Consider the following 20,744-nt stretch of genomic DNA (forward strand, 5'->3'; position numbering starts at 1 on the left):
TTTTATCTGCCTGGAGTGTTCAACAGCCTGACAAACTCCCAGCTCCAGGCTCACTCTTACAGTCACAAATTATCATCTACTTTTTGATCATTATTTCATATGAACTTTCCAAATTTATATTTATTTTCCAAATAAAATGTTCTTAAGAAGACAATTTAGTTGAAAAAAAAACTCCTTATCAAAACCCCATTTTCACTATAATTTAGTTGTTGGGTCCTAGAAGGCTACAAAGTACAAAAACATGACCTTGTTTCAAAAAGTAAATTTTTAAGCAGTGAAATTTAGTATTTGGGCTGGGCACAGTGGCTCATGCCTGTAATCCCAGCACTTTGGGAGGCCGAGGCGGGTGGATCACCTGAGGTCAGGAGTTCGAGACCAGTCTGGCCAACATGGTGAAACCCCATCTCTACTAAAAATACAAAAATTAGCTGGGCGTGCGCCTGTAATGCCAGCTACTGGGGAGGCTGAGGCAGGAGAATCGCTTGAGCCTGGGAGGCAGAGGTTGCAGTGAGCCAAGATCATGCCACTGCACCCCAGCCTGGGCAACAAGAATGAGACTCCATCTCAAAAAAAAAAAAAAAAAAAAAGGAATTTAGCATTTGTGTCCTTGAAGGCTCTCTATGAAGACTCAGGTTTACCAACATAAGCTTTATTAAGCTTATGCACTGTATTTAGAGATGGAAAGTACTGCTTAATTGAAAGCTCTGAAGCCTAATGGATATTCCTCTGATTCATTCATTCATTCAACAGATATTTATTACCTACTATATTTGAAGGTCTTGTGGACCCTTAACATTTATCCATGAAGTAGATATATTAATATTTAGTGGTTAGGGGAGAAAACATCATAAGTTAGTAGTACACTGACTACAAAATTCTGGCATATTTTTCTCATTTTTTCAGATCTGAGTAATTTGTTATAATGAAATTAATTGTCAAGAAGGTAAAATTGTCTTGTGTCAGATTATTTCTCTTAAAAGTGCTAATATTAAATCATATTTTTCCTAATGTAAATTTCTATATATGGTATGTTGGTTAGCAGGTCTAAAACGACTCTACCAAGGGTCTTCATGAGATATCTAAGATCAGAAATGTAATCTTGGCTAATATATCTCCTGAAAACTAGCAAATACAAAAAGCAAAATAAAATAAAAACTCACTTATTTAATTTAAAAACCCTATTTTTACATTTTATATTCAGTGTTACTTTTATCTTATCTTTTCATAGTACTGATATTAGAAGTGGATAATAAAATGCTGGCATTTTTTCTTAAAAATGTTTTGTTGGTCTTTAAATGCAAGGCTGTAAGCTGTCACTTATTTTTTTGCCAGAGACTTTGTATGTCTTCTTTGGCTAGGGATACCTTCAGGAGTTGTTCTTTATGAGTAGCTTCCATCTGCCATCAAGTTACTGAAGGAAAAAAAAAAAAATAGCCATCTCCTCAGTGCTGTAGGCATCAAATTCCTCACCATGGATTTACAGACTTCTTCATTGGAGAAACTAATAACATTTAATACTATAGAGCACTTTATAGTTTATAAAGAACCCATTGTTTCTTTTTAACTTCCCAAGAATCTTGGAAAGTAATTATCAGATCCCTCCTTGACTCAGTTCCAAGAAGCCCTATAATTAGAATGTGTCAGTTACTTCTATTAACAGGTCTCCTAGGCTATTAGGATTTTTCTCTTTTTTATACAGTCTTGCCCCAATTACTTCAAAAGTTGGAATTACAGAAGTGATTTGTTTTAATCTTTCTTTATTAATATACCACCTGAATTGAGAAAGCTTAGGTCCCACTCTTAACTGAAAAGTATTATCTGATACTTTGGAAAATAAAAAGTAAAATGTATTATTTCTAGTGCAAGGCCAACTTTAGAAATAGTTGGGAAGAGAGGTGGGTGGGGAAACAGAGTTAAGAGCTCAGGAAATCGGTTCATAAATGTAAAATGGTTGACACATTCCGCTAAAAATGAAACACTGAAAAAGTGGTTCCCACACACTTAATCCAGTTTTACCTGTGTTGCTGTCAGTGAACCAGAAGTCATAAAGTCAAAATCTTTTTTTTTTTTTTTTTGAGACGGAGTCTCGCTCTGTCACCCAGGCTGGAGTGCAGTGGCGCAATCTCGGCTCACTGCAAGCTCCGCCTCCCAGGTTCACGCCATTCTCCTGCCTCAGCCTCTCCGAGTAGCTGGGACTACAGGCACCCGCCACCACGCCCGGCTAATTTTTTGTATTTTTAGTAAAGACGGGGTTTCACCGTGGTCTCGATCTCCTGACCTCGTGATCCGCCCGCCTCGGCCTCCCAAAGTGCTGGGATTACAAGCCACCGCGCCCGGCCTTAAAGTCAAAATCTTAAAACCATATTATTCATAGGATAAAAGGCAAGCCGTGGTGAATTGAAAGTTAGTGCTAGGCACATCAGTAATTAACACTTCTTAAGTTAAACTAAATGAAACTATAAGAGTTAAGACTCTGTTGGGAGATTATCTTAATTTCGCCTCATAAACTTACCGAAGGCAATTGCTGAATCTCATTTTATTCTGCTCTGCTACTTGTCTTTCCCCTTTTAAGTTTTTCCACTAAAATCTTTGTAAGTAAACTAATTTTGGGAGTATCAGATTCTCACCAAACAAAGGGCAAATTCAAAAAAGAATGAAAATGAAAGAAAAAGCCTTCATTGGCCTGGTAGAGAGCCATTGAAATTCTTTTTAATTTACTTGTTAATCAAAGCATATTATATCTTTGTCTTATTAATAACTGCTACAAAAATATTTTAACATATTCTTATAAAAATATGTCAAGATATTACTGAATGTAAAAACCATCAAAGACTCTGAAACCTATAATTTTATTCTTTTCATGTGAATTCATTCTCACACCATTGATCATCCATGCTGTCTTTTATGTCATGAACTCTACTTTCAGTGTCTGTCATCTATGTTTTTTATTTGTTTATTTTTTTGTTTTTATTTTTGAGGCACGATCTCGCTCTGTTGCCCAGTCTGGAGTGCAATGGCGTGCTTATAGCTCACTATAGCCTCAAACTCTTTGGCTAAAGCAATCCTCTCTCCTCAGTTTCTGGAGTAGCTAGGAGTACTGGCCGCCTAGCTAATTCTTTTATTTTTGTAGATACTAGGTCTCACTAGGCTGCTCTCAAGTTCCTGGCCTCCAGCTATTCTCTTACTTCAGCCTCCCAAAGCACTGGGATTAGGCACAGAAGCCACTGGCCAGTGTCCTTTATCTATGAATAAGGCCCATGTTGGCTTGTAGAAAACAAGAGCTGCATTTTTGAAGGTCAGTTTGTCATAGTCAAAGACCGACTGCTATGAAACCGACTAATGGTGCCTTTGGCTATTTCTCCGTATCATTTTCAGAGAAATTAAATTTTAGGTGAAATATCCAGTGCAAGCAATATGAAACATGAAACAACTTCAAATGAAAAAAATCTAAGAATATTATGCTTGAAAAGCACAAGTTTTCAAAGCTGTGGAGTTTGAGACATAGATTTATAACTCGATTTCCTGATATGAAATCATTCTTTATATGTAAAAGTATATATAATATAAAATAATACATAAAGGTATATTTAATATATATAATATAGATAATTATATTTTATACATTAAATACTTATATATGAAATAATATATAAAATAATATATTTTATATATATATCTCTCTCTACACAAAATAATATGGAAAGTATTTAAATGTTTTAAAAAAATCCATGTCTTAAGCACATGGATTTTTTTAATACATGTATTTTTCTTAATACAATTTAAATTACAAACTGCAGGATGATTTGTTAGTAAGTTACACAGCTCACTTTTTCTGCATTTAGGGGGTGACATATAAATTATTCTCCTGGAGTCACGAGCTCTTCTCTAATATTGTCTCCTGTGGCACTTGACTAAGCCACCTTGGGAAGCTCAAAAAAGTGACAGATGGACACCAATAATATTGCATATAACAGAAGAGTAAACACAATGTAAATATTTCATAAACAGGGACAATGGTGGAAGGCCAAATGGAAAGAAGTCAAAACTGGGGTGATCCTGGTGTTAGACAAGAAACAGGAGATGAACCCAAAGGAGAAAAAGAGAAGAAAGAAGATGAAAAAGAGCAGGAGGCGGAGGAAGACCCATATACTTTCGCTGAGATTGATGACAGTGAATATGACATGATATTGGCCAATCTGAGTATAAAGAAAAAAACTGGGAGTCGATCCTTCATTATAAATAGACCTCCTGCCCCCACACCCCGACCCACAAATATACCTCCAAAAGAGGAAACTACACCTTACATAGCTCAAGGTAATTATCACTGTTGTTTGTTACTTGTTAATTTTTTTTGTCCAAAATTTTGAGGATGGGAGGAGGGGATAAGGTGATGCAATTAGTGCTCTAAAACGCCAAAGATTAAACATTTTTTTTCAAGTCACAGCTAAGCCATACTGGCTCATTTTTTTTCACTGAGTTTTTTTTTTTATTATCATTATACTTTAAGTTCTGGGGTACATGTGCAGAATGTGCAGTTTTGTTATGTAGGTATACACGTGCCATGGTAGTCTGCTGTACTCATCAACCCGTCACCTACATTAGGTATTTCTCCTAATGTTATCCCTCCCCCAGCCCCCCACCCCACAACAGGCCCCAGTGTGTAATATTCTCCACCCTGTGTCCATGTGTTCTCATCGTTCAGCTCCCACTTATGAGTGAGAACATGCGGTGTTTGGTTTTCTGTTCTTGTGTTAGTTTGCTGAGAATGATGGTTTCCAGCTTCATCCATGTCCCTGCAAGGGACATGAACTCATCCTTTTTTATGGCTGCATAGTGTCCATGGTGTATATATGCCACATTTTCTTTATCCAGTCTACTATTGATGGACATTTGGGTTGGTTCCAAGTCTTTGCTATTGTGAATAGTGCCACAATAAACATACATGTGCATGTGTCTTTACAGTAGAATGATTTATAATACTTTGGGTATATACCCAGTAATGGGATTGCTGGGTCAAATGGTATTTCTAGTTCTAGATCCTTGAGGAATCACCTCACTGTCTTCCACAATGATTGAACTAATTTACACTCCCAACAACAGTGTAAAAGCATCCCTGTTTCTCCACATCCTCACCAGCATCTGTTGTTTCCTGACTTTTTAATGGTTGCCATTCTAACTGATATGAGATGGTATCTCACTGTGGCTTTGATTTGCATTTCTCTAATGACCAGTGATGATGACTGTTTTTTCAAGTGTCTATTGGCTGCATAAATGTCTTCTTTTGAGAAGTGTCTGTTCATATCCTTTGCCCACTTTTTTGATGAGGGGTTGTTTTTTTCTTGTAAATTTATTTCAGTTCTTTGTAGATTCTGGATATTAGCCCTTTGTCAGATGCATAAATTGCCAAAATTTTCTCCCATTCTGTAGGTTGCCTGTTCACTCTGATGATAATTTCTTTTGCTGTGCAGAAGCGCTTTAGTTTAATTAGATCCCATTTGTCAATTTTGTCTTTTGTTGTCATTGCTTTTGGTGTTTTAGACATGAAGTCTTTGCCCATGTACTGGCTCATTTTTAAATTTAGAAACATAGCGAGTAAAGAAAATAAGAATGATGGACTGGGTTCCGGTTTCTACTTCCTCATTAAGAAGGATAATGACAAGTCTTCCAGGGAACATGAAACCATAGCATACATGTAGAAATTCTACTTGATACTTCCTTCCTAATTCTATAAGAAAGACACTCAACTCCTATAAATAATATGCAACACAAGAACATTTAAATATATGCCACAGATCCACCTAAGAGAAGCATAATTACTCATATACACTTAATATTTTCAAAAGAAACCATTCTATTCCTTAAGCTGCATGTATTGAGAGATTCATATAAGAAAATTTAGCAAGCATGTGTAAAGTATTTATCAGTATAAAACACACTTATTTAATGATGATCTACTCTTGATATTGTTCAAGAAACTATAACAAATTAGGAAACTATAGCAAATTAATCAACTGTTTCAGCTGAAATAAAACATGAATTGGAACAGTTGTCTAGATTATAGATTATAAAGTCAGGGAATGAACCTTTGCTAGAAATTCTCAGGTGGTCTCTCACAGTTTAATATCTCTAGGTTATTACTATCTCCTTGACAAAGTTGTTAAATACCAGTAAATACTTTTAAAAGAGAAAGTGGATATAGCTTGATACAAAAAGTTAGTTATACTCTAGAAATTTTTGAAGAAATACCTCATCTCCTATACTCCAATGCTTAGGGAGTTTCTCAGGACAAGAATGGAATCCCATGTGGTGTTGGTCTACCGTTTGGCCGTTATCTTCCCATCCTTCTATTGGTGGTCATATTCTTGTTTTCCAAGATCTCTGTCTTGTTCTCTGTTGTTCTTTTTTGTAGGATTCTTTTCTCTTTTAGGTGGCATGGGTACAGAGAGATACAATTCAATATCTTTGTTACTGATTTTGCTTCATTTTGTTTTGATTTGTTTTTAAATTTCTTTTGTTCTTACTTTTCTTTTCCTTCTGCTCTCATATTGTCTCTGTTGTCTTTACTTGTTGTTTGTTCTGCCTGTAACATTTGATACTTCCATCAAATATGGCTATTCTTAGCTATGTTTTCATGTTTAACAATGAAGCACCGGCCAGGCATGGTGGATCATGTCTGTAATCCCAGCACTTTGGGAGGCCGAGGCGGGTGGATCACCTGAGGTCAGGAGTTCAAGACCAGCCTGGCCAACATGATGTAACCCCGTCTCTACTAAAAGCACAAAAAAGTTATCCGGGCATGGTGGTAGGTGCCTGTAATCTCAGCTACTCAGGAGGCTGAGGCAGGAGAATCGCTTGAACCCAGGAGTCGGAAGTTGTAGTGAGCCAAGATTGCGCCACTCCACTCCAGCCTGAGCGACAGAGTGAGATTCCGTCAAAAAATAAAAAAAAGTAAAAAAATAAAGAATGAAGTACCAAATGCCTCAGTGGAAACTCTACTTGTTAACTTATGGACAGCATTGTAGGGTAATTAGGAAGTAGGTAACCAGCTTTTTCACTGGATGGCCCCAAAATATTATTTATGTAAGTCTATTCACCTATGCTTTTAACTTTTTCTAGAATACTCTTCAACTAACTGTAGTCTGCACTTACATATCCAGTTCCCAGCACGCTGAGATTAGAATGCAGGAAGAAGACTGGGAAATTTCACCATTCAGAATGCACAATTTAACTTGTTCTCCCTGTTTTCAGTCTAGTGTGTAATTCCTGCCACCCAGTGTGCCTTGTGTACCATGTCCAAAACTACTTCTGTTCAATTTCTCTAATGAAGAAACCTCCCATTATGGGTGAGTGCTTCAATTCACAGGACTGGAGAAAGAACTTGGGGCTATGACTGGTTTAGGCTTTCAACCCATCCCCAAGTTACATAAGTACATTTGGATGGTTTTCCTCTCATTGATTTATTTATTAGTTACATAAACATCGATTGAGTGCCAATGATAAAACCTGTGTACCAAGTATGAAAATTCTGTACACGCAATGTTGCAATTTGTCCTGTAGGTATATGCTCACGTAGAAACATTAAAGAATCTTAAAGATCTTGAGTTTCTAATAAATTTTAAAGGTTACTTATCTCACCCATCCCAAGACTGGCACCCTTCAATATTTATAAGTTGTCTTTCTAATTCAATCATACAATATAATTTACTCTCATTTTATTTGTAGTACATGGAGATGAAAACTAGTGCTATAATTATTTTTTTGCAATTAAGTATATAAAATAGCTATGGTTATTTACCCTGTATCCCAAATAAGTAGCAAAAGCTGGACTACAAATAAGGTCACCAAAATCCTCTTCCATTTTTTATTTCCTTTTCTCTTTCACTGGGATATACTTGCCTGCCTTTTTCTTTTATGCAATTGATTGTTGATCATTCTGTTCCCACATTAGGATGAGATTACCTCATCAGCTATCTCATTCTTGATGTTCTTTGCATTTCACAGAGCCTTTCTTCACGTCTTTCCTTTTTTTCCCCCCTAGCCTGGGCAGATCTATTAAGTCAAATTGCACCATTTCCCAGAAAACCATCCATTCAATTAGAAGATTAATTTCTGGCCCCATTGCTTGCCAGAGTCCAAAAATGGTATCTGTATATTGGTGTATTCAGGGTGTCTTAACATAGCCAGAATTGAAGGATTTGGAATATTGGAATAGAAGATAGAGGAAAAATACAGGAATGCACAATCCCATCTTACTATTTCAGAAACTGAAGAAGTAATGGCAAAGGAACTAGGCAAAGGAAAACCGTGCTGGCTTTGCAGAAAGACTTGTATTCAAATTTAGCTGATATTACCCAAGCAAGCAAATTCACATATCTGAGATTGAATTTCCTCACTGTAAGCTGAGGATACAAATGATATATACTTCAAAGATTGTTAATCTTTAAATGATATAAAATTAGAAAATACCCAGCACAATACTTGACATGTGGTATATGTTCAACGCATTATAATTAAAACAATTCTACTTTTTCTTTTCTCAGTTTAGTGTCTGTTTCTTGGATTCTGGTGGAATCAGAAGTTAGGGAAAATAATAGTGCTGGAGTGTGTGAGGGAAGGAAGACCCTATATTCTAACAGAACAAGTTGGCTTAGTCATCTTCTTATAATAATTATTATTAGGCAGCTTTCATGATAATTGCTAATTCATGCAATAACCCCACATAGTTGGCATTAATAACCTCATTTTAGAGATAAAGAAACTAATGCTCAGTAAGTGCCAGTGTCTTGCCCAAAGTGATAAAACCAGGAAGAGGAAGAGGCAGGATTTGGACCCAGATTAATCTGGATCTCATGCCTGAGCACATGGCATCACAAATTTCCATCACTGATATATTTATTCCTGGATTACTTGTTAATATTTATTTATTCCTTCTAACCTATAAGATCCATGAAGGAAGAGACCAAACTAATCTGTTTTTCCCCATTGTATCTCTGGTGCCAAGATCAGTGCTGAATTCACAGTAGAAACTATGAATATTTGGTGAATATTAACTGAATGAAATGATAGAAGTGACAAGATCCACATCAATGTGGATAGAACAGAAGATTTCATTAACACTCTGGAAGGTAATCAGAAGACTATATCAGTCTACTGATTCCTAAATTTATCCTGCTTTAAACCATCTTATGTCCAAAACACTACCAATTTGAAGGGAAGAGCCCACACAGAACTGGACAAAGCTCTAGGTTATTCATATATAGCTAAGCACTCTAACTGCTTCCACAAAGCTTAAAACATGAAGCTCTATTTCACCATCATCATCATCCCCTTACCCCAGAGACATAACTTATTAATGCAAAACTGAACCCATGTTGGCTGGGCGCGGTGGCTCACAGCTGTAATCCCAGCACTTTGGGAGGCTGAGGTGGGCAGATCACGAGGTCAGGAGATTGAGACCATCCTGGCTAACACAGTGAAATCCCATCTCTATACTAAAAATACAAAAAATTAGCCAGGCATGGTGGCGGGCACCTGTAGTCCCAGCTACTTGGGAGGCTTAGGCAGGAAAATGGCATGACCCCAGGAGGCAGAGCTTGCAGTGAGCTGAGATCGCACCACTGCACTCCAGCCTGGGTGACACAGCGAGACTCCGTCTCAAAAAAAAAAAAAACTGAACCCATGTTGATTCATTTTATCAAGAGATATGTTTCTGATTTTTTATCCCATTGCTGTTGTACTAAACTAGATCTTAGGTTAACAATCACAAGAATAACTCATTTTCATAAGTAAAATTTTTTGAAGTCTGCCTATTTTCAGATATATTTTCCTCTACTTTTTTTTTTATCCCTGTAATATTGAAGAGGATTGGGTTCATTAAGCTTGAAGAATACAGAGGAATTAACACGGATTTATGGTCTTTAGTGACAGAATTCTTGATTTAAGACAAATCAGGGAAAGAAAATGAGCACTTGGCATGGCATAGATACATTGGTAGTAAAACTATGTCCATAAATCATGCAAAGAGATGAATGCCTATTGGGTAAAATTTTTCAGCATCAATGGGCAATTTTCTATTTGCCTCTCACACAATTAATAGAACAAAGATCTTTCTTCAGAATCCATGTGACTGATTTCGGGTAGAATATAATTTCCCTTTCAATTTCCAATTGCTACTGAGTTGCCCTTGGCATTTTGCAGTGCAACAAAGTTGTATATGACCTTTTTGAGAGCTACTCAGCTACAGGGACCCCAAAATGTCAAGTGCAACTCAGTTGCTCTCAGAAATTTTCCACTTGCAATTCACTTGTACTTGAAATTGATCACATACAATGCAATTGAAATGCAAAAAGAGAAAAAAAGACCTTGTAGAAACTGTTAGGAAAATTTATTCATATCATTGTAAATGTGACAGAGTATAATGGTCTCTGTCCTCATTAGTGAAATACGGTCAAGTGGATTGAAGTAGGTCTTAGATCAAGTGCCTTGGATCCTCCTCCCTGGCTAGGTGACCTTGTCCAAACCATTTAGTTTAAGGACATAGTATGTATATCACAGGTGCTCTCAGAATAGTGACATATTTATCATTATTTGTAAGCCTCATGTTCCTGTTTTTCTCCCTTGACTCTGCCTCATTCTTTTCCATGAGAGAGTGCTGGTGTAGCTCTGCAAAGGAGAAATTGTTCTGACCTGTGTTCATACTGTCCATTGAAGAGGAGCAAGTCAGCTCGTGTAACCCAGGTGTTGTTTGCTCTTTCTGTCATTCTCACAGTAGAACATCATGATCCCCTGGCTTCTTCACAGAAATACTGAATGAAACCTGAGAAGTGCTTTGCAGACCATCTGTTAGCATGTCGACATAATGATGATGAACTTTTCAAGCCTCATCTTCCAAGAATTCAATTCCTTTATATTAGTGAAAATGGAAGGGAGGCAGTAATCACCTGTAGTGTGAACTGACATTAAAAGATTTTCATTACACAAGACAATGAATGCGAATATTATCAAGCACTTAGATTTTCATTTGACAGCACAATGAATTCTGGTCTTTTTCCACTTAACCTATGATGTTACTATTTGATAAAAGCATCTGTAGGAAGAAGTTTAATTGATCTATAAAAGTTGTTCTTACCTGGCAGTGATTTGCTTCTCATAAGACATTTGTCAATGTCTGGAGACATTTTGATTGTCAAGACTAAGAACAGTACTAGTGACATCTACTAGGCAGAGACCAAGAATGCTGCTAAACGTATTACAATGCACTGGACAGCCCCATAACAAAGAATTATCCAGTCTGAAGTGTCAACAGTAACACTGTTAAGAAACTCTTAACTGGATTATTTCCATTGTTAAGCCAGAGTAAACAAATACTTTAGAGAATGATTATTTAAAGATGAAATCACAGGTGCATCAAACAACCATATGAAACAGCTATCCACACCTACTGTCTTTTTAGTCACTTTAGATTTCTTGAATTCAGAATATTTTCCACCAGGACTTTTAATATGTGATTCTTTGTAATCTAAGTAAGTAGCTATTCGAGAAAAATAAAATTCTTCCTGAGGTTGGAAAATTGAAAAGAGTCTCCCCTAATAGACCAGCAGCATTGTGTAGTGAAATTCATGAGGATTATGAAGCCAGATGGAACAGAATTTTACTGAAGAATGACACAGTTGTGTAACTTTGTGCAAATTACATAACCTTGCTTCACTTGTTTTTGGTTTTGGTTTTGGTTTTAAAGAAATGTAATACCTACTTCACAGAGTTTTCATGAGAACCAAAACGATATATGTACAGTGGCCTGCACAGGGTAGCATGTAGGAAATGGTAGTTCCTGTGATGGAAGGTACTCTGTAGACACAGAGGTGAAAGTAGACCTGGCATATCACCCCAGTTAGGATGCCTTTTGCTTCTTCCCTTTTGCATGCGTTTCATATGCCAACACATCATCTTGCCTGACTTTTCCAAAGTATTTATTAACTTCCACTATTTAATGCTATCTAGAATAAAGGGGCCAGCCCTATCCTTTTGGAATTTTCAATCTGCATTTATGTAATTTGAATCTTGTAAGCAGAATTAAACTCTAATGTTTGTTCAAAGTGAGCATAATCATATAGCTTATCTTTAAATTTAGGGAAGAACAAAATATTAGAGTACCAAGTTTTATCATCCTGTGAAATATAACAGTGCAAATCATGACCCCACTGCTACTTCCTGGGACAGCAACATTTCTTGATTAGGGAGAGAGGAAGGGAAGTTACTTTTGATAATCACTAAGCATGAACCAAAAAGTAAACTCATTATAGTTTGCAGAGTCTTCCATTGGCTGCCCAAATTACTTCTCTTTGAAACAAAAGAAAATTGCTCAGAATGTTACTAGAGTTATGTCCATACTTACCATTTCCTTATTACATACAAATGGGTAATAAGAGAATTAAATAGATGATCCCAAATGAAGTCTCATGGGAGGAGACTAACCCCCCAGTCCAGTGCTATACAAGCAATAGTTGTTCAATACATGCTGCCTCATGCTAACAGGAGGGAGGAAGACTGCCCACCCAGTGGTGACTGCAGGTTTTACTAATAAACTCATTGCCATGGTCTCAAGCTGTAATTAGAGCAAGCTCCACAAACCAATTGTCATCACTCAGAATGGCTCACCTTCCTGGATTATAAACATTTCTAGAATGTAAATATTTGTGTTTGTATCAAAAGATGACATATGCAAATTAAAACAATTTGTGTTCTACTCTGGTAAAAGTTAGGTCCCTTAGTAGTAGAAAAAAAATTTATAGTGGGATTTCCCAAATCTTCCTTTAGGAGATGCTTTCAATGATAACACTTCTATCAAACAAAGTTTTTGTTACAACTTGAAAGGAAAATTAATGTTTTCTCCTCTGGAAACTAAAGCGTTTATTAATACCACCACCGAATTAGAATTTTTACGCCATTTTCCTTCATGCGGCAATGTGTTTTCCAACTTTCCATCTCTGCTTATCTGGATAGTAAGCTGTAACCCAAGTCAGTGATCTCATATATTCTGGCTGACCATTTACAGATTCTTCATAAAAAAATAATGCCACAACTCCACCTACATATGTCTGCCATGCAGTAAACTGGTTTCAGGTGAAAGATTTTTATACTATGTGGCTGATGTGGCTGTCTGTGTCCACACTTTCTTGAATGTACCTGTTGAAATGTAATGGCCTGTATTTGATAAGGTTTCTCAAGTTAATAACCTATAAATACTGCTAGCACAATTAAATGGTGGCTTTGAACTGACTGGAGCACTCAGTCTCTCTCGGTGAATTTGCAAAGAGGCTACCTACATACATCTTTCCTCTAAGCTTCAGATTAGTCAATATGACTGCTTATAGGGTTAAAACATTCTGTTTCCTGTATTTGCTGGCTAGAAAAAGGGGTTATTTACACTGTGGTTGCTTGTTTGTTTGTTTTTTACTTTATTGAGCCTTTTCGTGATTAGATTTAAACAGTATAAATTGGGAAGCTGGGGGAAACAAGGCAGGGAGAATAGAGCTACAAGGATTGAGTTGTGATTCTGACCCTTCCTGATGGTTCCTCATCCCTATCCCCTCTTATCCGTAGGCACCAATGGCACATTTGACCTTTATTTAAATGAACACACCAAAACAGAGGACAGTATGAAAACTATGACTGTGTCTTATTTACCTTTGCACCCTCAAGAGTTGGCTATGTAGTTAGCAACCTAATGAAAGGTGTTTTGGTGAAAAATAAACACACTGCTACCATCCTGTACTGTATCATCCCCTGAAAGCCCAGAGCACAATACGAATCTATGTATTTTATTTTATATAAAATCTCTATTTTCAAGCCTTATCATCAATGATGGCTGTACAGCTCTAAATAACATTTCACTGTTCACATCTAATGGACAACCATCAAGGGATTTGTGGTTTATCATTCACAAAATGAATGTTGTTGTTAATTGCACAGGTTTTTATCACTATAGCCACTTATGAAATAATTCAATATAAGATTTATCAGATTTTCTAAGAAGGGCAGCTATGGAAGGGTCCCTTTGCTTGAAATAGACCACAAATGAGGTTGACATGAAGACTATTCTCGCAGATGCAGCCTGGAAAGACAAGTAGTGCAAGTGAACGCATTAAATTTCCCCTTCTCCTCCTCCTCTGCTCTTCCGCTAGTTCTGCTTTGCTTAACATTTTGAATATTTAATGATATGCTAATTTTTTCATTCAATGTCATATTCTAGAGAAAATTTTACAGAAGTCATTCTACCAATGTTTAAATTAAAAAAGGGTGTTATTTGGGAAATTTGTATTCTTTGGGATTATTTTAAACCTCAAAAATTGTTTTGTTGTCTGTGGACTTTTTATGTTTAAAGGTAGTGACAACAACTAATAATGCATCCATATTTCTTTTTTCTCAAATTTCAGTTTTAGGTAGGAGGAGAAAATAAGATTTCACTGGGGAGAGAGTCAGCAAAGTTGACATATATCCTAATTACTTTGATAGCATGTTTTGAACATTTATGAGGTAAATTTTTTTTTTTTTTGAGACAGAGTCTTGCTCTGTCGCCCATGCTGGAGTGCAGTGGCTCAATCTCAGCTCACTGCAAGCTCCGCCTCCCGGGTTCACGCCATTCTCCTGCCTCAGCCTCTCCAAGTAGCTGGGACTACAGGCGCCCGCCACCACGCCCGGCTAATTTTATTTTTTTGTATTTTTAGTAGAGACGGGATTTCACCGTGGTCTCGATCTCCTGACCTCGTGATCCGCCCGCCTCGGCCTCCCAAAGTGCTGGGATTACAAGCGTGAGCCACCACGCCCGGCCATGAGGTAAATTTTTTAAGAATTCAAACACATAAGGAAAGGATTGTCTCAACATATGATTAAAAATTACCACTGACCTGTGATTTAAAACTTTCTCATTTTTATGTTAGTCTAAGCCCCCCAGGTTATAAATAATATTTTCCTCAAAACATAGCATTCTACTTAAATTCATACTCACCTAAGAATTTTTCCCAGCACCATTGGACCTGGAGTGTCTTGGGAAACAAGAATTGGTAACATCTCAGAACGTTAGAGCTGAGTGAAACATTAGAGATCGTCACATCTAAGCCCTAAATTTATTGGCAAGAAAATAAAGGCCAGAAGGGTGTTGGGGAGAAAGAGGGAAAAGCCCTTTTTCCATGTCACTCATGTGGTTGATATGAAGAGAAAACTATAGCCCATCTTCTGTGCCAAGTTGGCTAGTATTCTGGTATACAACTTTTTGGTTATAATATGTTTAAAACAAATTCTCGTCTAACTAACCACAACTCTTGCTTTACAAAATAATGCACTTTTGTATATAAATCCGAGTGACCTATAACCCTACACTCAGTTCTCACCCTGTTATGGATTTTATATCTACCTCTTGTAAAGGTGGTATGGGGTGGCTGAACATGGTAAATATAAAGTACATAAAGTCTTTTAGAACAAAGGTTTTGCTAGTTGAAGCAATTTTAAATATTTCAGCTAATAGGAACTATAAAGATAGAAAGATGAACAGATTTGTAAATTTTACTTGTATCTACTCTAATGGAATATGTGTCCTTGACAGGTGTGTTTGCTTCAGCGATAATTTTGATGGGCTAGTGCTTTCTTCAGGAAATAAGATAGAATAGGTCTTTTCCCAAAGTTGCCTCATATTTAAAAATACCTCCCCAACTGAAAGCGATGGGAAGACAGTGTGTTTGGCAATATGCTAATTGCTAGTTGTTTTCTTTTTAGAAAGTGAGACTCATCTGTAGGTGGGAGAAAGGGAACCTAGAGGTATGGGTGCAGCTGCAGGTGAATTAAAGGAGAACTCAGAGGTGGGTAAAACAGGTAGAGGGAACCTTTAAACTCTGGGCATGACCTACTACACGTCTGCTTTTAAACAGTCCTATTATCAGCATTTTCACAATTACCCCACTCATAGTATCCTAAAGTCTCATCCCAATATTCTGCCTTTGTCCCCAGCTGTTCCAAATATAAGCTCTGGTGAAATCGTGACAATAAATATCCTTGTAACTTCTTAATCTACTAACTGAAAGAGAGCATTTATTTGTTTAACATTTACTGTTACTTCGCACAGGCTGAGCATTTGTTATCATCAAAAAGGATTCCAGTAACATATAGGGTGTAAAGTGATTTGTAACAAATTAATGCCAAAAAGCTGGAAAAATAATTTCATTTCCAAGTATTTTGTAGCTTCAAACCTCAGCAGAATTTTAAAAACTTATCAATTAATGTGATTTTTATTTGAAGAATTTATTGTCTGAATAGATCTTTGGATTCAGGTCATTTCCCATATTAATGATGCCAGCTTTTTCCTCTTAAACATTCTCAGTTATATCTTAACAATATTGGCAAAAAAGCACAGAGACCGCATGTTATTAAAATTTTTAAAGCATTGCATTTTAAAGACTTTTAAAACTAGCAAATAGAAGAAAATCAAGTACCTCTTACAACATTTATTTTAATATCCTAAGATATATTCATACACTATATATTCCTCAATATATTTTATTTTAGGAAAAATGTAAGTAAGCCACAAACCCAGAACTTGCCAGTTAGTTATATTTAGCATGTTTTCCATGTACTAACTTGAAGCAGAAAACTGGTTTTCAACCAAAAATATTATTTTATGTGTATACTTTTTCTCAAACACATTAAACTTTGAAACATATTTTGCCTCTTCTGTTTAAAAGAGCACAGTTGAAGGGAGTACTCTTTGTCTTGACAGCATCTGGCAAATTATACATTTTTAATAACTAATTTTTGATCAGATGGGGGGGAAATTTTCATCTAAAAAACGTCTCCAGGGTTAATCACAGATATGTCCTTGATCTTATATTGGTTTAAAGAACATTAAAACCAAAGACAGAAATCTAGAGTAACTGTCAGGATGTTTCTGCCAATCACAGTGGTCCAGCACTATCCAGTTAAAACACGTTCACTCCCACAGGCCTCAGCTCAATTATCCCAGGAAATTCTGTCGAACTGCTAAAAGGAACAAGAGATACAACTGTGTTGGAAATATTCTAAGTTCCCTTTTAATCCTCTCCCTCTATCTCCTTCTTTACCTTTATAAGAGAATAGTTATGAAGGGGAAGAGGCAGTAGTGCTATAAGGAACCACGCAATAGATTGAAGTTCAAGGCTTCTGGGTTTAAATCACATCTCTGCTAACAACAACTCTGAGATCATTGCAAAATTACTTAGCCTTTTACAAGCTAGTTACTTCCAGCTCCCTCATCTATAAACATATGAGGTTGGACTAAATCTCCAAAGCCTTTTCCAGTTCCCAAACCCTGTAATTCACACTGCCCATAAAAAATAAATGTAACTCTGGGATGTTCATTTTCTAAAGTAAAGTTGTAAAGAGTCTGGACTTTTTTACTAAAAAATGCCAGAAGCTATATGGAACTTTGTGGGTGCTCAATAAATATCAAACAATCAATTTTATCTTTCATCTGCAAAATGGGGTGAGTAATGCTGACTTGTCTCCCAGAATTTCATGTGAGAAATAATAAATGAGAACAAAGCACTTTTCAGATAATGAAGTAATTCGAATAAGCTGTTTTAATAGGTCTGCGGTCTAGATAGATGATGCAAGAATAAAGTGTCTTTTTTATTATTACATCTGTGAAATACAAGAGTCTTTTTACCTATTTAAGGAGAAACAGTCATTATCCTTGCTTATCATCAGAAAGTCAACATGGGTAATTTCTGTGCAAATGGAATTTTTCATATGATTTTAACATTTATCGCTTTTAAAAGAATGCAGCTTTTATTCTTACCTGATATCAAAATGGAATCATATCTTGATTTAAATAGTTTAATGAGGCATTGCATCAGCATTATACTACTCTGCTCAATGAAAATGCTTTCTGAAATGACTGATAAGCTGCACAAATGAGAAAATTGTAAATTTGATAATCTTCCTACTCAAAAGTAATACAATTCAGGAACTGATACTCAGGAAAATGATATATTGCATTCTGGCTTCCTGGAGACTTCTACAGTATGGATTTTTTGAACGTTTATGTTCCGTAAATAATATGTTCTATATTTTTTACAGTGTTTCAACAAAAGACAGCCAGAAGACAATCTGATGATGACAAGTTCCGTGGTCTTCCTAAGAAACAAGGTACTAACACTAACTTCAGTCTATTTAGTAATCTCTAGGTAAAATATCAAGAAATCTTATAAATACTGAATAAAGCCTCCTAGGACAGAAGTATGTAATTGTGTGCTTTATAAATCTCACTCTTAATCTCACACAATATAATTTTGCCATAATACAATTAATACAAGAAAATTATTTTAATTAACAAAGGCATGAAATGGCCTTATCAGAATGTTTGTGGTAGTATTGTCGATGTTATCATGAGGGTTCCAGGAAGGTCAAGTAAGAAAAATTCTCTAAGATGCATCAGAGGCTGTGTTTTTATAGACCTATAAGGGAAGCCTCTGGAACCTAACTTGCTAGGAGTGGCAAATGATTTGATTCCTCCAAAGAAAGGGGCTAGCATGAGTTTTCTATGGTTTGCACTAAATGCCAATCAAAGACTGCATCCTTTTCAACTGTTCTCTTGCCTTCAGCACTTGATCTAACATTTCTTGAACAATTATTTGTTATGCAGAGAAGAGCTGAAAACTGTAGCCACAGAAACATCTTCCACATACAGAATATTTTCTGCCTCCAGTTTTCCCTGAAATGTTTGTCTTCTACTGAAAAGAAAGACTCTCGCAGATTATGTATTATGATTTTTTGTCTGACAATAAGGCCTTATTCAATGTTCAAAAATGAAAAACATTAAAGGTGGCAGAGGTAGGGGGTAACATTAGCTGCCCATGATAATGAATGTGTATATACAGGCCCATCTTTGAAATAACTTCAGTCCAAACTAATATTTCCTTGAAAATGGTGCCAGTAAATTGTTGAGAGAGACACTGGAATAAAACCAGGAAATTATTTCACGGCAACTACTAACCACTCCCAGTCAGGCTCCTTTTTTGCCATTGTGAAGATGGCTGGGAATGGATTGCACCAAATTCTAACACCCACTGAACTATTAAATACAGACCTTCCATGGACCTGCTCCTAGGACATTATGAATCATCCTTCAAACAAGGGTGCATTCTTAAAGGAGTGATTCTCACCCATCACTTCAAGTGGCATTATTTCACAACAGCAAGGTGGTACTTAGATCATCTTCCAATTAATACATGGTGTTCGAATGCAACACATGATGAAGCTGAACTTTTATGCTCTCATGAAACACTTGAATACACTGCTTGTAAATTTACATGCAAAAAACTCTTTGACAGTTTTCCATTTTTAGTGATTTCATATTTAAGGAGGAAGATAGATGTTTTTTAAGTCTACTATTATCCTCCCACTGTGCCTTTAGCTCTCTCAAGAAATAAATGCAAAGCTCCATGTGAAATCATTGTATAATTAGGATCAGAACAGCTACTAACGAATTAAACGAAGTCGATAAGATTATTTCTACCTGGCCTCCCCTACATACCTCACAGAGCTTTGGAAAGAATGAACAGAGGAGATGCTTTGAGCTTTTTGGGAGAAAAATCCCTGAAGTGTTTTTCTTATAAATTATTCAATTACCATGTTTTTAATTAAATTATGTTAGAATTAAGGGGAAAATGCGAAGAAGGCCACAAGAGATTAAGGGAAATGACGAGTATCAAGTGTAATGAAGAGATCCTTGGAATGTTTGATCTTATCAATTATCCTTCTGGCTGTCCCACAGAGAGCAATGCAAGGAAGGGCTGCTAGTATCTGTTAAGCTTAGAAGAGCCCTGTCATTATTCTACCATGTACAGACAATTAGTACCCATCTGCCCACAGAAAAAGGGGAGGAGAGGGTGGTAAAGGGAAACAAGGACCTAATTATGCAATATTGTATTGATTACTATCTGTCCATATCTTGTTACCTAATTTGCATAATCAAGGTCAATTACCTCTAGATTTTTAAAAATTCTGTGGGGACTCAGATACTAACATTTTAATCATATTTTGTCTGTAATACTTTTTCTGTGTACATACTTAAATCCAACTTATCAATGATATTTTTGATTAGTCATCTTAGAGCAGTTTCCTTAGATTCCTTTATTCCTGAATATCAGTAATGTACCAGAATGGAAGAGCATATTGTTTTATTTGTAAGGACTAAAGGAACATCAATCATTATCAAATGTTTCTTTAAAACCCTCCCTGATGACTATAGTGTGCAGGGAAATCAGCAGTTAGCATGAAAAAAAGATAATTTGGAATACTTAGTAATAAAAGAATTAAGTACCTAAATACCTAACAAGGCTGATTTCATCCAACCATATTTATCTAAACTGTTGCAGATATTATGATCATTCAGTCCATGTAACATACTACGCAATGAAAACTGCTTATTACCTAATTAATGAATATTCTTCAAATATCCTGGGATTTCATGGTGTACTAGGAAAAGCAGTACATGCTTCACCAGTGATAATCTCTTTATTTGGTAGACCAATAAAAAGGGCCTTTTATATAATGTTTGTCAGAGGCAAGATTTTCTAAAGGGACTAGACAAGTTCTCTAAAGAAGGAAAAAAGGAATTATTATTTAACTCTTCTATATGCTGGAGGGAAAAGGGATTATGAGAGCCAACTACTTTCCCATTGAAAGTATAAGCATTTCAAGTGCACTAAGTTTAA

General features: G+C 36.2%; 1 protein-coding gene across 2 annotated transcripts in view; it reads left to right on the plus strand.

Moving 5' to 3' along the window:
* The window catches only part of BANK1 (B cell scaffold protein with ankyrin repeats 1), a 286,645-nt gene that overhangs the window by 233,294 nt on the left and 32,607 nt on the right, over positions 1–20,744 (plus strand). Inside the window, exons 10-11 of one of the 2 annotated variants that reach the window (XM_003257482.2) lie at positions 4,009–4,314; positions 18,106–18,174. In XM_003257482.2, coding sequence (XP_003257530.2) covers positions 4,009–4,314; positions 18,106–18,174 — 375 coding nt within the window. The remainder of the gene's footprint in view (positions 1–4,008; positions 4,315–18,105; positions 18,175–20,744) is intronic. The other variant, XM_030819171.1, reaches the window with a different exon arrangement.

Source organism: Nomascus leucogenys, chromosome 9 (assembly GCF_006542625.1).
Source record: "Nomascus leucogenys isolate Asia chromosome 9, Asia_NLE_v1, whole genome shotgun sequence".
In the NCBI taxonomy this organism is placed as follows: domain Eukaryota; kingdom Metazoa; phylum Chordata; class Mammalia; order Primates; family Hylobatidae; genus Nomascus; species Nomascus leucogenys.